The following is a 13,573-nucleotide window of genomic DNA, read 5'->3' as shown; positions in this document are numbered from 1 at the left end:
ATAAATTACACTACCCCACGCTCTTATAATAGCGGATAAACAACAACTCTAAACAAGTAAAGAAAAAAATAACATATAAAAAAAATGGACCAACAATTTGTTGCTCAATTAGAGCAAGCTTTGGCTGCCATTACTCAACCTAACTCTGCTGGTTTGAAGGAAGCTACCAAGACCTTGCAGAAACAATTCTACACTCAACCAGCCTCTGTTGCTGCATTGATCCATATCCTACATAACAGTGCTGACGATGCTCTGAAACAACTTGCCGGTGTTGAGGTAAGAAAATTGGTTCCAAAGCACTGGGGTAAGCTAGACGTTGACACCAGAAACAGCATAAAATCTGCTGTTTTGCAAAACGCTTTCACCGAACAGAAAGAGATCATCCGTCATTCTAACGCACGTGTCATTGCCGTGATCGGTAGTGAAGAACTTGCTGAGAACCAATGGCCTGAATTGATACCTAACTTGATTCAAGCTGCCGCTGGTGAGGACTCTAAGACTAGAGAAACCGCTGTCTTCATTCTGTTGTCTTTATTGGAAGACTTCAATGCCAGCCTAGTCTCCTATATCGACGATTTCTTGAACTTGTTCTCTCAAACCATCAATGACACCACCTCTTTGGAAACAAGATCCTTGTCTGCACAGGCATTGAACCACGTCTCCGCTTTGATCGAGGAACAAGAAGAAATTAACCCACAACAGGCCGCCAAGTTTGCCTCTTTGATCCCATCCGTTGTCTCCGTCTTGGAAGCTGTCATTAAGGCCGATGATGTTCCAAACACTAAGCAAATCTTCAACTGTCTAAACGACTTCTTGCTATTGGACTCTCAGCTAACCGGTAACGCTATCATTGATTTGATCAAGTTGGCCCTACAAGTTGCTATCAATACCGATATCGACGAAGACGTTAGAGTCTACGCTACACAATTCATCATCTCCGCACTTTCTTGTAGAAAGTCAAAGATCATCCAAGCTAAGTTAGGCCCTGAAATCACTTTGACCGCCCTAAAGATCGCCGCTGAGGAAATTGATGTGCAAGATGAGTTGAACAACGAAGATGAAACCGGTGAAAACGAAGAAAATACACCATCTATGGTTGCCATCAGACTTTTGGCTTTTGCCTCTACAGAGTTGCCACCATCTCAAGTCGCCGCCGTCATTGTTGAACACTTGCCATCTATGTTGAGTTCTGCCAACGTGTTTGAGAGAAGAGCTATCCTTCTTGCTATCTCTGTCGTTGTCACCGGTTCTCCTGACTACCTATTGTCTCAATTTGATAAGGTTATCCCAGCTACTATCACTGGTTTGAAGGACAACGAACAAGTAGTCAAGTTGGCCGCTTTGAAGTGTGTTCACAACCTGACCACCGACTTACAAGATGAAGTTGCCAAGTTCCACGAAGAATACCTGCCATTGATCATCGATATCATCGACAATGCTGGTACTGTCGTTATCTACAACTACGCTACCGTTGCCTTAGATGGTATTCTAGAATTCATTGCCTACGAAGCTATTGCTAAGTACTTAGAGCCATTGATGAACAAATTGTTCCATATGTTGGCTACCAGTAACTCTTCTAAGTTGAAGTGTGCTGTTGTTTCTGCAATTGGTTCCGCTGCTTTCGCTGCTGGTTTGGCTTTCGTTCCATACTTCAAGACTAGTGTCGAGTACCTAGAACAGTTCATCCAAAACTGTTCCCAAATTGAAGGTATGAGCGAAGATGATATTGAATTGAGAGCGAACACTTTTGAAAACATCTCTACCATGGCCAGAGCTGTCAGATCTGAGAACTTTGCTCCATTTGCCGAACCATTGGTTAACTCCGCTTACGAAGCTATCAAGACTGATTCTGCTAGATTGAGAGAATCTGGTTATGCTTTTATTGCTAACTTGGCTAAGGTCTATGGTGAAAACTTCGCTCCATTTTTGGAAACTATCCTGCCAGAAATCTTCAAGACCCTAGAATTGGACGAATATCAATTCAACTTTGATGGTGACGCCGATGAACTAGCTGCCTTGGCTGATGGTGCTACTGAAGAGGAACTACAAAGTAAGTTTACCGTTAACACCGGTATCTCCTACGAAAAAGAGGTTGCTGCAGCCGCTTTGTCTGAACTGGCATTGGGTACCAAGGAACACTTCTTACCATATGTTGAACAATCCTTGAAGGTTCTACAACAACAAGTTGACGAATCTTACGGTTTGAGAGAATCTGCTTTGAACACCATCTGGAACATTGTCAAGGCTGTTTTGTTGGCCTCCAAATTTCAACAAGAAGCTTATCCAAAGGGTCTTTTGGCTGCTTCATACGTTGATCCAACCGTTTTGGCTGTTATCCAATCTGCTAGAGAAACTTCTTTGAACTACTTAGAGAACGAATTCGAAACCTCTATGGTCATTACTATCTTGGAAGATTTTGCCAATATGATCAAATTATTTGGTCCTGTTATCATTATGGACAACGGTGATTCCTCTCTTCTAGAAACTTTGTGCCTACAAGTTGCCAGTTTGTTGGAAAACAAGCACACTTGTCAAGTTGCTGACTTGGAAGATGACGTACCAAGAGATGAAGACCTAGATGCCTCTGAGACTGAAGCTACTTTGCTGGATGTCGCACTAGAAGTTTTAGTATCCCTATCTATTGCTCTAGGTGCTGACTTCAGTAAGGTCTTCGAACCTTTCAAGAACATTCTATTAGCTTTGTTCCAATCCAAATCTAAGAATAAGAGATCTGCCGCTGTTGGTGCCGCTTCTGAAATTGCTCTAGGTATGAAGGAGAGTAACCCATACATCCATGAAATGCTAGAGGCATTAGTTATCAGATTAACCTCCGATAAGTCTCTTGAGGTTAGAGGTAATGCCGCTTACGGTGTAGGTCTACTATGTCAATACGCTCCATTCGACGTTTCTCAAGTCTACGAACATGTTCTAAAGGCACTATATCAATTACTAAGTGTTGCTGATGAAAAGGCCGCTGATGACGATGAGGCTACTAGAGAAATCATTGACAGAGCATTTGCTAACGCCAGTGGTTGTGTAGCCAGAATGGCTCTAAAGCACCAAAACTTGATTCCATTGGAACAAACTTTGCCTGCTTTATTGGCTCATCTACCGTTGAGAACTGGTTTCGAAGAGTACGATCCAATCTTCCAATTGATCATGAAACTATACGAAGAGAACAATGCAGCCATCGCCTCTGCCACTCCAAAGGTTGTTGAATTATTCGGCCATGTATTTACCAAGGAAAACGAAAGAATCAAGCTTGAACAAGAATCTACTTTGGGTAGAGAGGAGAACATGGAAAGATTGAGACAATTCCAAACTGAAGAGATGAGAGGTAAGGTCATAGAGTTGTTGAAGTATTTGAACAATACATACAATGGCGTAGTTGCTCAAAACCCAGTATTGGCTCCTGTTATTGCATAAATAAAGCATCGTTGACATTCTTCTAGTCTTCTCTAAATGGCGTATTTTTTTATGGAAGGCTAAAGAGTCACCATAACATTTTTTTTTTCAATTCTAAACCCAAACACTAATCTTTCATTATTTCTACAAGGTTATTTTTATTCCATCTATCCCTGACCAAACCCTTTTTATTATTATTATTATTATTATCCTCCAAGAAGGAAACTAAGTATAAGAGAGATCTTGTTCTTTTATCTTCAATTTGTAAACTATTATATATCTAGATATTTAAAAAAGCTAAAATATACTAAAACGATATTAAAAAAACGTTCCAGAAACATAACAGAGATAATATATCCCTGATGTTCAATTCCAGTAACAATACATTAAATAAACACTAAACTCTATATCATAAGTTATTCATCGTGACATTTTAAAACGTACAGTAATAAGACACATCAAGTCACATTAAATAATCTTTGACATAGAGCTGTAATTAGTAATAATTTTTGTCTATAATAATATGATACTTAAATGAATAATATATGTTATATTATTATATAATCAACGTGATAATATGCCTATTCACGAAGATAAATCAACCCAAAAAAACCAAACGTAAAAAAAAAGATAATAATAAAAAAAAGGGCCCCCGAATAGCAAAGCGTAAATGTGGTATAATAGACCTCTCTTAGGAGATCATTGATAATATATTGTAGTGTTGATAACATTTCTTTGAGAGGAGGACATATTTGAATTCATACTGACAAAAAAAACCACTGTGATAATTGCCCTATTCAGTTGAAAAATAGAAGATGGTAGGAGATACGAGAATGCTGTTGGACAGCATTCATTTCAATGAAATGCGTTCTGTTATAAGGTCTAGATCTGTTGCTTGGGAGGCATTGGCAAGATCGGAAGAGATTACAGAGGAGGAAGCTACCTATGCGAAATTGGTGGAGAGTGTTCTTGTGAAGAAGAATGTGGATGAGAAGGAGTTACAGGTTAACGAAAACTTAATCAGGGCATTGGTGCAATTGGTTGGTAATAAAGATAATAAAGATTGCAGGAAGTCCTCCTTAAATTTAATTGCTGAATCTCTCTCATCAGAAACGTTTTACAAAGACACAATTGAAGTTTTCAAGGAGAATAAACAATTGATGAGGGAACTGTTTGAGAACTCCTTCTATGGAGACCAGGAGCATCGTGATAGCCAATTTGTTCTAATTGCAGCATTTAACATGGTTACATTACTTACCCAGGACGGATTGCGGGACACAAAGCTCATGGAGGAACTCTTGACTGTGTCTGATGGGATTCTATTGAAAATTCTAAGCAACATCCAGGAGATGGACACCAGTTATGTCTGTATCCGGTTACTACAGGAGTTGGCTATACATGTACCATACAGATTAATTATCTGGAAACATGAGTCTGAAATCACCCCTACCCTATTCTCAATCCTTAGAAGGGCAACTGACTCACGCAACAAGCATACTCCGATGGGTTTCAGCAGCAGCACATCCGCGTCTTCCAATGCCTTCCACACATCTACCTCTACAAGCAGCAGTGCGTTAGTCCCTAATGCCAACAACCTCGTTATCCAGATACAATACTACTCCCTGTTGCTAATATGGGTTCTTACCTTTGAGAGGAAAGTACAGAAGGAATATGTCACCAAATACTTAACCGAGTACTTGAACCTGCTGAAGATTATGAAGGTCACCATCAAGGAGAAGATCTCGCGGGTGTGTATAGCCATCTTGTTGCAATGCCTTGTCGATGAGAACAACGAGGTAAAGGACAAGAGACTGATCAAGCAGTTGTTACTACTGGGCAATGCGTTACCCGTGGTCGACTCTCTAATCGAACGCAAGTACACAGATCAAGAACTAAAGGACGACCTAACTCTGTTCAAGGAGATACTGGAGCAAGAATACAAGGAGCTGACCTCGTTCGACGAGTACATCGCCGAAGTCGACTCCAAACTACTGTGCTGGTCCCCTCCACACATCGACAATGGGTTCTGGGTAGACAACATCGATAACTTCAAAGCCAACAACTGGAGCCTGTTGAAGAAACTGGTCGCCATATTAGAAGAGATCAAGAGTGACCCGAAGATAGACATCAACGAAACCAAGACGAAGACAATTATCGAAGTCGCACTAAGCGACATCGCACACGTCGTAGAACTATTACCCGAAAGTATCGATGTCCTGGGGTCTACTGGCGGGAAAGTAATCATCATGGAACTACTGAACCACTCCGACTCCCGCGTGAAATACGAGGCCCTTAAGGCTACACAGGCAATCATAGGCTATAGATTTAAGTAAGCAAATATAATAGTCACGGATCAAATACGTATTTTGCGTTAGTAACGTAATAGTCACAACAATTATTTTTCTATCACTTTCCACTGTCTTCGCTTAAAAGTATTTTTCTTGGTGTGACTCAAAGAACGCACTTCAATCTGCGACAATCGTGGCAGAACTTATTAAAAAATTTTACTTAAAAAAATTTAAAAAAATTAAGCGTAGATCTCAACGACGGGTGCCTCCGTGAAAAAGGTTTGTGGGTTTTGTATTAAAATTACACGTGGAACACCTGAAAAAGGTGTAGATAAAGCCGTGGGGGGCCCGTGGGACCCGTGGGATCCCGTTGCACAGGTGAGAAAAAAGGGGTGTGTACTGGAATAGTTAAAGCCTTCTGCTCGCCTCTTTTGAAATACGGAGGGCTCCGGATTGTGGATGGTAATGGGGATGGTAATGGGATCATAAAGACGTAATCTATTATCTGTACGGGTTGTTCTTCATAAATTTATTGATAAAATAAAATAAAAAAAAAATTAAATAGAATAAACGTCATTAGGTCATGCCTGGAAAAAAAAAAGGTAATGGAATGGAAATGAAGATATTTCATAGAAACCAAAGAAAAAAAAAAAATCTTGCATTTTGTGGGCGATGACCCATTTTTCCATTGTGTGGTCATGCGTAGAAAGATAAGGAGAGAGAGAGAGCAACAGCAAAGAGAAAGAGAGAGAGAAAGAGAAGGGAGGGCCACGAAGAGGGAGGGTGAAAAAAAAAAATCTGAGTGAGATGATTGAGAGAGAGAGAGAGAGAGAAATGTACGTAATGGAGTTCCCCGATAGACTAAAGGCTGTGACTATCTGAGATTGAAGTGCGATTGCCAATAAACCTATTTTAAACAAAAAAAAATTATATATAAAAAGCTAGACTTTCTTTATATTCTCCATTAATCCATGTTCTTTTATTCATCTTATAAGATATAAAAAAAACATCAAACAAATACAAAACAAACTACACAAACAAACACACACAAATAAAAAACAATGGCTTACCTAACACTTGCTTCTGAAATCGAACAACCTTTTGTTATCCCATCATTGTCTCCAGTTACTTCTGAGTACTCTAGCAGAGTCAACTCTATGGTCTCCGATGACCAAGCTATCAAGAGAGATATCCAGCTGCTGCAGACTAAGTTGAACAACTTGGATGAAGAAGCCGTCTCAGATGACGAGGAACGTGCTGACTACAACACCAGTTACAACGAGCTTGGTCAAAGAAGAACATCTCTATGTCTGCTTTAATTTCCAAATACAAAAAAAAATATAAAGCATTTTATTGTTCTTTTCAAAACTCTCTGCATTTACAACAAAACAAAGTACTATTAAAAAAACCAAAAAAAAAAAATCTAACCTGGGGCATTCTATACTAAATCACACCTTTTAACTAAGGTAAACTTTTTATATTATTATTAATTCATAACTTCGGCATTTAAATTAAATACAAAAAAATACATTCTAAAAATAAAAACTTTTAAATTCAAACATCAAGTTATTCTTTTTTTTTTATCAATTATATATAAGTATAAAACTGTATGTATCTCTAGCCATGTTGTCTACCTTCCTTCTCAACTGTTACTTTACCACCATCCACCGGACCATCTCCACAACCACAGTCGTAGTCCTCCAAGATAGTACTGCAATCGTACTCAGGTTTCTTAAGGTAGTCGTTAACAATGTTGTGCACGTGACAACCCCATAGGGCTGCTGCGGTACGGCTGGATGTCTGTGGCGGGTACTTATCCAGCAGTTTGACGAAATGGTAAGAACACTCACCGCAAGGGTACAGTTCTGCATACAGCTGCACGAATGTGCTTAACTTCTCACGCTCTGCCTTCGTTGGTTTGTCCGGGAACCGTGCCAGTAATGTGTGGAAGTACTTCCATGAGGCACGTCCGAGTTCTACCTTGGCTTCCTGATCCTCCATCAGAGGCATGATGGTGTTGTCTTCAATATGTTTCATCTTACTATCCACACTCTTCTTCTCATCAGACGATACGACATTGGTGCTCTCCCTTATCCTTCCTTGGGAGGGTATGGACATGTCCCCATTGTTACTCACGAAGTACCATACCATACCAACTAGCGCTAACGTAGCAACCAGCCTTACTAGCTGGTTTGCATTAAACCCCATCAATTTCCTGCTCATTTCGTATATCTTTACTCTTGTATTTAATCTCTTTGACTTTCGTACAATCCGCCCCTCTCCTTATATATTCTCACATATTCTGAAATTAGCATTATCGAACTTCTATAGACCTTAGAAAAATCCCAAAAAAAAGTAAGTGCAAGAAAATAAAGATAACCCCAGAACTTCCCAAAAAAGAAAAAGAAATTATATTGTTAAAGGATCTTTTAGAGAAGAAACTCTAGCATTAATTCAGTTGAGTTACACATATAAAACTTTTATTCCAAACTAAGCTGTTCACTCTATCTACTTCCTTCCGAAACCTCAATTTCAAACAAAAAGCTAGATGTCAAAAGGGGATCAGAATCAGGACACAAGGCGAGGCCCAGGTATAAACGCTATACAGATTAATGCTGCCAGGGAGATGCATGCCATGTCAGTTAGAGGTAGAACTCCTGGTAATAATGTTACACCGTCTTTAATGAATACAACTGCCAGTGCTCAAACATTTGTCGCACCCAGTATTACTAAGATAAGTAAGGCTTCCATAAAGCAGGATGTGCCCACTGTGACTGCTAGTGCTAGTGTTACCGCTACATCTTCAATACCACATCATGTGTGTAATAATCCTAATAACCCCGAGTGTCCTCATTGTGGTACTGTTATAATACCATCGCCTCGTGCTACTCTACCGTTACGGGATAACCCATCCATTACTATCAAGGATATGTGGAAGATAACTACTCAGAAAAGACCGATTTTGAATGCACTGGAGCTTGATGACTGGGAGAAGAATAAGTTGACGAAGCTACCCTTGCCGGAAATGATTTTTGGTAACAATTTTGTACGGATAGACAATGTCAAGACAGGTTGGTTCATAGAGTTTAATGCGCTAGACGCTCTGAGTATGGTTAACTTAGAGGATACAGGTTTAAGAGTAGCACACTCCAAGGTGTGGATGCAATCTAAACAGAGACAACAGCAAAAGCAGAACGAATATGACAATAGGAATATAGATAGCAATAGTGCAACACAAACACAAACCCCAAACCCGTTAGAAATCGCCCACCCATATGACTGGACATACACTACTGGCTACAAGGGCACCTTATCAAAGGATAGCCAATTTAAAAGAGACGATGAAACTCAACTACCAATAGACAAACTGACAAGACCTGATAAAATCCTTTTTTTCGACGACATGATTCTATTCGAAGACGAACTGGCGGATAATGGTATATCAGTCTTAAATGTTAAGATAAGAGTCATGCACGAGAGACTACTATTGATGAGCAGGTTCTTTCTAAGAGTCGATGATGTATTGATAAGAGTTTACGATACCCGTGTCTATGTTGACTTTGAAGACAACCAGGTCATCAGAGAGTTCAAGAAACACGAATCACATTATAACGATGTACTAGCAAAACACCAAAAATCTAAGAAGGGAGCATTACACGATCCAAAAGCAGCACTCAGAGATAGTAACTGGGTAGTGGAACATACGCCCCTAACAGCAAGAGAGGTAGAAGTACTCCATTTCTAAAATATATACTTTATTATATTTTATATATGTTCTTTGTTTTTTTATAGTTAACCTAATATCTCAACTACACTCCCCTAAGAATAGTATAGATAAATAAACAAAAAAAGGTAGATTGGCAAACTTAACTTACTAGATATAATATCAATGCCTTACTGTATCAGTTAATATAAAGGTGAATAATAGATATTTTATATAAGTCAGTTATTATAATAACGTTACCCGGATTAATTATTGACACAAAAAAATGCGAAAATTCAAAAAAAAAAAAAGAAAGAAAAGTAAATGCGAAAATAAAGCGTAATTTGTAAACAATAACAATATTAAAATGAAATGTTATCATAAAATAGTATCTAGACCTTTTGAACCTTACTTTTAGGATATTCATCATCAACAAGGAGAGGAATTAACTCTGACGTCTTGAGTAATATCGCATTATATTGCTGTCAAGTTAATATAACAAATAATAATAGAAAACAAACAGACAGAAAAGTTTTGATCTGTAACCGCAAGGGGAATCTCGATAATTATAGAATTGAAGGGAATTTAAGGAACACCATAATATTACAAGTTAACAGAAAGCAAAATAAAGCAAAAAACAAAAACTGAACCAAAAGAATAACATAAATAAAAAGCCATATTTCAATGTCTTTATTTGACAACGAGACTCCACATATTCAAGAGATTCAGAATATATTAGATTTTGAGAGAGAGAAGCTTGACGCAATTAAACTGAATTATTCTAATCAAAACTCGTTACTAGCAAAAGAAAATTCATCATTGAAGATGAAGCTTAATGAACTTGAATCCAAGATTAGCCAACTTATTAAAGAAAATGTGCATCTTAGATCACTATCTGCAGCCCAAAAGCTTGAGTATCAACATAAACTCTCAGACCAGTTACAAGTTCTAGAGAATGGTGTAGTTCAGAGGTTTGAGGAAGTTCTATACATGTTTGACAGTATACGAAAAAAGGAGTCTCTGCCGAGTACGAATAATGAAAATATTGAACGGATAAGAAGGAAACGTAGATCTACAGAGAGTAGAAGGAGTAGATCCATTTCTTCCGGGTCTTCTTATACTTCAAAGAGAAGATCTTCAACATTTGGTGATGAGCTAATTGACAAATCAATAAATCAGGCTCTTGATAATGCCAAAAGTAATTCGTTGCAAACATCTGATACACTTAAATTGAGCCAGTTACCCTCTATACCACTAATTGAAAGATCTCAACCAGAGCATGATAATCTACTCTCACCAATTCCACGTAAGAAGAGGAAAAGTGACAGAAGAAAGTCAATGTTTGTCCCAGATGAACTACCTGTTGTAGATACCGAAAGTACAGAAACTAATGCAGTTATTGAATGTGAAGGTTCTAAAAATAATGCGAGCATCATGTTATCAAACCGACAGGCTACAGATGAGCAGGACTATCCAGAAGAATTATCAGAAAATTTCTCTAATTCAGTTATTGAATATTCAATACCAGAAGATAATATATTACCACAGCCAATGAAACCTTCCAATTTGGAACAATTCAATGCAAGCAAGAATACTGAGAAAATAAAATCGAAACTGGAAATATTCCATGATGAACCAGATACTAGCAGTTCACCACAGTCAACGATAGAGAATCAATCAAATTCATTTATTTCTTTAAATAATAACAGTAAGATCAAGCATTCGATGAAACCAAGGAAAACAAAAAAAAATAAAGGAATTGTGGATGAAATCATGCCTCAGACACAGGACTCAGCCCAAAACATGGACTTTGAAAGACCAAGAAGAACTAGAGGAAAAACAGTGGACTACAAACTTCCATCCCTTAGGGCTAAAATGAGGAGACCCACTGAAAAACTAGTCGACGCAACTACTACTGTGAATATACAAGATTTACAAGTAAAATATAATAAAACTAGAAGAAGATCACAGGAAAATGAAACAAAACTATTAAATAACGACTCAGCAAAAATTAAAACAGAAGATCCCAAAACATCATCATTTGGTAATGGCACTATTTTTAAAAATATCCCCGCTTCAAGAACAAACAGTCGACCTTCCAGTGGAGAAAGTAATATTTCAGAAAGAGTTGATAAAGAAAATGAAAATAACACATCAATGTTTGACTCATCGCACTCCTCTATAAATAATAGCAATAAGTCTGTACTTTCCGATATTACAAACACCTCGAAAGCTAGAAGCCAAAAGACAAAAAAACTATTAAAGACTGCTATAATAAATGACATATACGATGAAAAGGCTAAAAACTCATCACCAAAAACTGTGAGTTTTCGGGTAAAAGAAGATGACCTCGCTGTTTTTGACCTAATAAATTCTGATGATAAGTCTCATAAAATAAAAACATATCGCTCGAAATCGAGACAAAAGTAATATATTCAACGATACCCTATTTTTCATGGTTTTGCATTATTTGAGAATATTTCTTATCGATGATATTTTGTGCTCCCATTTAAAACTTAGCAAATAATACACACTTTAAAATCTTCCCTTACAAATATTATATATCCCGTTCTTTCTATTAATCTTATTAATTTACTTATGCATATGTTTTTGTTGTATTTAGAAATATAGCAACCTGGAGGATGATTCGATCTATGTTACTTCTCGTCAAGTCGTTATAACTTATAACTGAATTAATATGATCACATTGATCCCACAATTTGAGTAGTCTATATATATACAAGCTCATACACTCATCTTCATTTGAATTCTTGGATGTGGATCATACTCTTCAATTACGAAGTCTTCAAACTTAAAATCATCTATATCCTTAACATCTCTAGTTATGCGCAACTTAGGGAAGTCTCTTGGAGTTCTGGAGATTTGCTCCTGCAAAGCTTCCACGTGATCCTTGTACACATGGGCATCACCTAAAGTGTGAATGAACTCACCTGGTTCCATATCACATACATGGGCTATCATTTTCGTAAGTAGAGCATATGAGGCAATATTGAACGGTACACCTAGACCCATATCACAAGACCTTTGGTATAATAGACACGATAGTTGTGGTTTACCTTCCTTTGGAAAATTGACATAGAACTGAGAGAATACGTGACATGGAGGCAATGCCATCTTTGGAAAATCAGGTGGGTTCCATGCACTCATGATTATTCTTCTATCGTACGGATTAGTCTTCAACTTGTGTATAACTTCTTTTAGTTGGTCTACACCTTGTCCAGTGTAGTCATCGTCACAAGTCTTATATTCAGCTCCAAAGTGTCTCCATTGGAACCCGTAGACTGGACCCAGGTCACCTTCTCTTCTATCTGTCAGTCCTAATTTGTCCAAATATTCACGAGAACCATTACCTTCCCAGATTTTCACACCTTGTTCAGACAGCTTTTTACCATCAGTACACCCAGATATAAACCACAGCAACTCCAATATAATACCTTTAGTGAACACTTTTTTTGTAGTCAGTAGAGGGAAAGTATCATCCCTCAAATTGAAACGTAACTGAGGTGGTGCAAACAAACTGAACGTACCAGTACCTGTTCTATCAGGTCTAAACTCACCATCATTAATAATTCTTTCACACAGATCAAGATATTGCTTCTCCTCCATATTTGTTACAGTCATTATTGTCAATATCAGCGATGACTTAGCCTTTTTTTTATATAATCTTACTTCTGCAAAAACACTAAAAATTTTCCTCTATTAAGAAGCAACAACAACTAGAGACTTTATATATATTTTGATCTAGAATAGAATATATCATTCTGACTCCTTTCATCAACAAAAAATTATAATATAACATATTTAAAGCCACACCAAACACAATGGCCAAATACTTCGTTTTAACGCGTTTCACCAAAAAATAAAAAGTTTCGCGTATCATAACCATAAACGTAAATAATCATGTGATAATATACATTTATACGAATAGTGACGTGACCTACGTATAAAGATATCGCAAATGTGATATTATATAACTAGCAACGAATTCTATGGATTGGGAAGCTTTCAAATTAAATAAAAAAGAAAGAAAATAAAGAAGAACGAACGAAATGGCTAAATAATAAAATATAAGGGTTCGAAGTATTTATAAATATTTATTTAAATTAAGATCGATCTTTGTCTTGAAATTTTAGCAGTTTAATTTTAACAGAAACTT

General features: G+C 37.5%; 7 protein-coding genes across 7 annotated transcripts; 5 read left to right on the top strand and 2 right to left on the bottom strand.

Moving 5' to 3' along the window:
- Nucleotides 1-84: 84 nt before the first annotated feature.
- Nucleotides 85-3,426, top strand: KAP123 (karyopherin KAP123; the record flags this gene model as incomplete). Its single annotated transcript, XM_071053006.1, has 1 exon — nt 85-3,426. The coding sequence occupies one exon, from the start codon at nt 85-87 to the stop codon at nt 3,424-3,426; it is 3,342 nt and encodes a 1,113-aa protein (XP_070911256.1).
- Nucleotides 3,427-4,220: 794 nt separating this feature from the next.
- On the top strand, nt 4,221-5,738 carry VMA13 (H(+)-transporting V1 sector ATPase subunit H; the record flags this gene model as incomplete). The annotated part of the gene is made up of 1 exon (XM_071053005.1): nt 4,221-5,738. One exon carries the CDS (start codon nt 4,221-4,223, stop codon nt 5,736-5,738), a length of 1,518 nt encoding a protein of 505 aa, XP_070911255.1.
- Nucleotides 5,739-6,754: 1,016 nt separating this feature from the next.
- On the top strand, nt 6,755-7,012 carry SPO24 (Spo24p; the record flags this gene model as incomplete). The annotated part of the gene is made up of 1 exon (XM_071053004.1): nt 6,755-7,012. One exon carries the CDS (start codon nt 6,755-6,757, stop codon nt 7,010-7,012), a length of 258 nt encoding a protein of 85 aa, XP_070911254.1.
- A 298-nt stretch (nt 7,013-7,310) lies between these two features.
- On the bottom strand, nt 7,311-7,916 carry ERV2 (flavin-linked sulfhydryl oxidase; the record flags this gene model as incomplete). The annotated part of the gene is made up of 1 exon (XM_071053003.1): nt 7,311-7,916. The coding sequence occupies one exon, from the start codon at nt 7,914-7,916 to the stop codon at nt 7,311-7,313; it is 606 nt and encodes a 201-aa protein (XP_070911253.1).
- Nucleotides 7,917-8,241: 325 nt separating this feature from the next.
- On the top strand, nt 8,242-9,438 carry TIP41 (Tip41p; the record flags this gene model as incomplete). The annotated part of the gene is made up of 1 exon (XM_071053002.1): nt 8,242-9,438. One exon carries the CDS (start codon nt 8,242-8,244, stop codon nt 9,436-9,438), a length of 1,197 nt encoding a protein of 398 aa, XP_070911252.1.
- Nucleotides 9,439-10,080: 642 nt separating this feature from the next.
- Nucleotides 10,081-11,826, top strand: SGO1 (Sgo1p; the record flags this gene model as incomplete). The annotated part of the gene is made up of 1 exon (XM_071053001.1): nt 10,081-11,826. The coding sequence occupies one exon, from the start codon at nt 10,081-10,083 to the stop codon at nt 11,824-11,826; it is 1,746 nt and encodes a 581-aa protein (XP_070911251.1).
- Nucleotides 11,827-12,141: 315 nt separating this feature from the next.
- CDC21 (thymidylate synthase) lies at nt 12,142-13,038 on the bottom strand (the record flags this gene model as incomplete). Its single annotated transcript, XM_071053000.1, has 1 exon — nt 12,142-13,038. One exon carries the CDS (start codon nt 13,036-13,038, stop codon nt 12,142-12,144), a length of 897 nt encoding a protein of 298 aa, XP_070911250.1.
- Nucleotides 13,039-13,573: the final 535 nt, after the last annotated feature.

Source organism: Nakaseomyces bracarensis (assembly GCF_045282275.1).
Source record: "Nakaseomyces bracarensis strain CBM3 chromosome Unknown Scaff10_0, whole genome shotgun sequence".
NCBI classification, from domain to species: domain Eukaryota; kingdom Fungi; phylum Ascomycota; class Saccharomycetes; order Saccharomycetales; family Saccharomycetaceae; genus Nakaseomyces; species Nakaseomyces bracarensis.
This window is presented reverse-complemented; position numbering and strand designations above follow the sequence as displayed.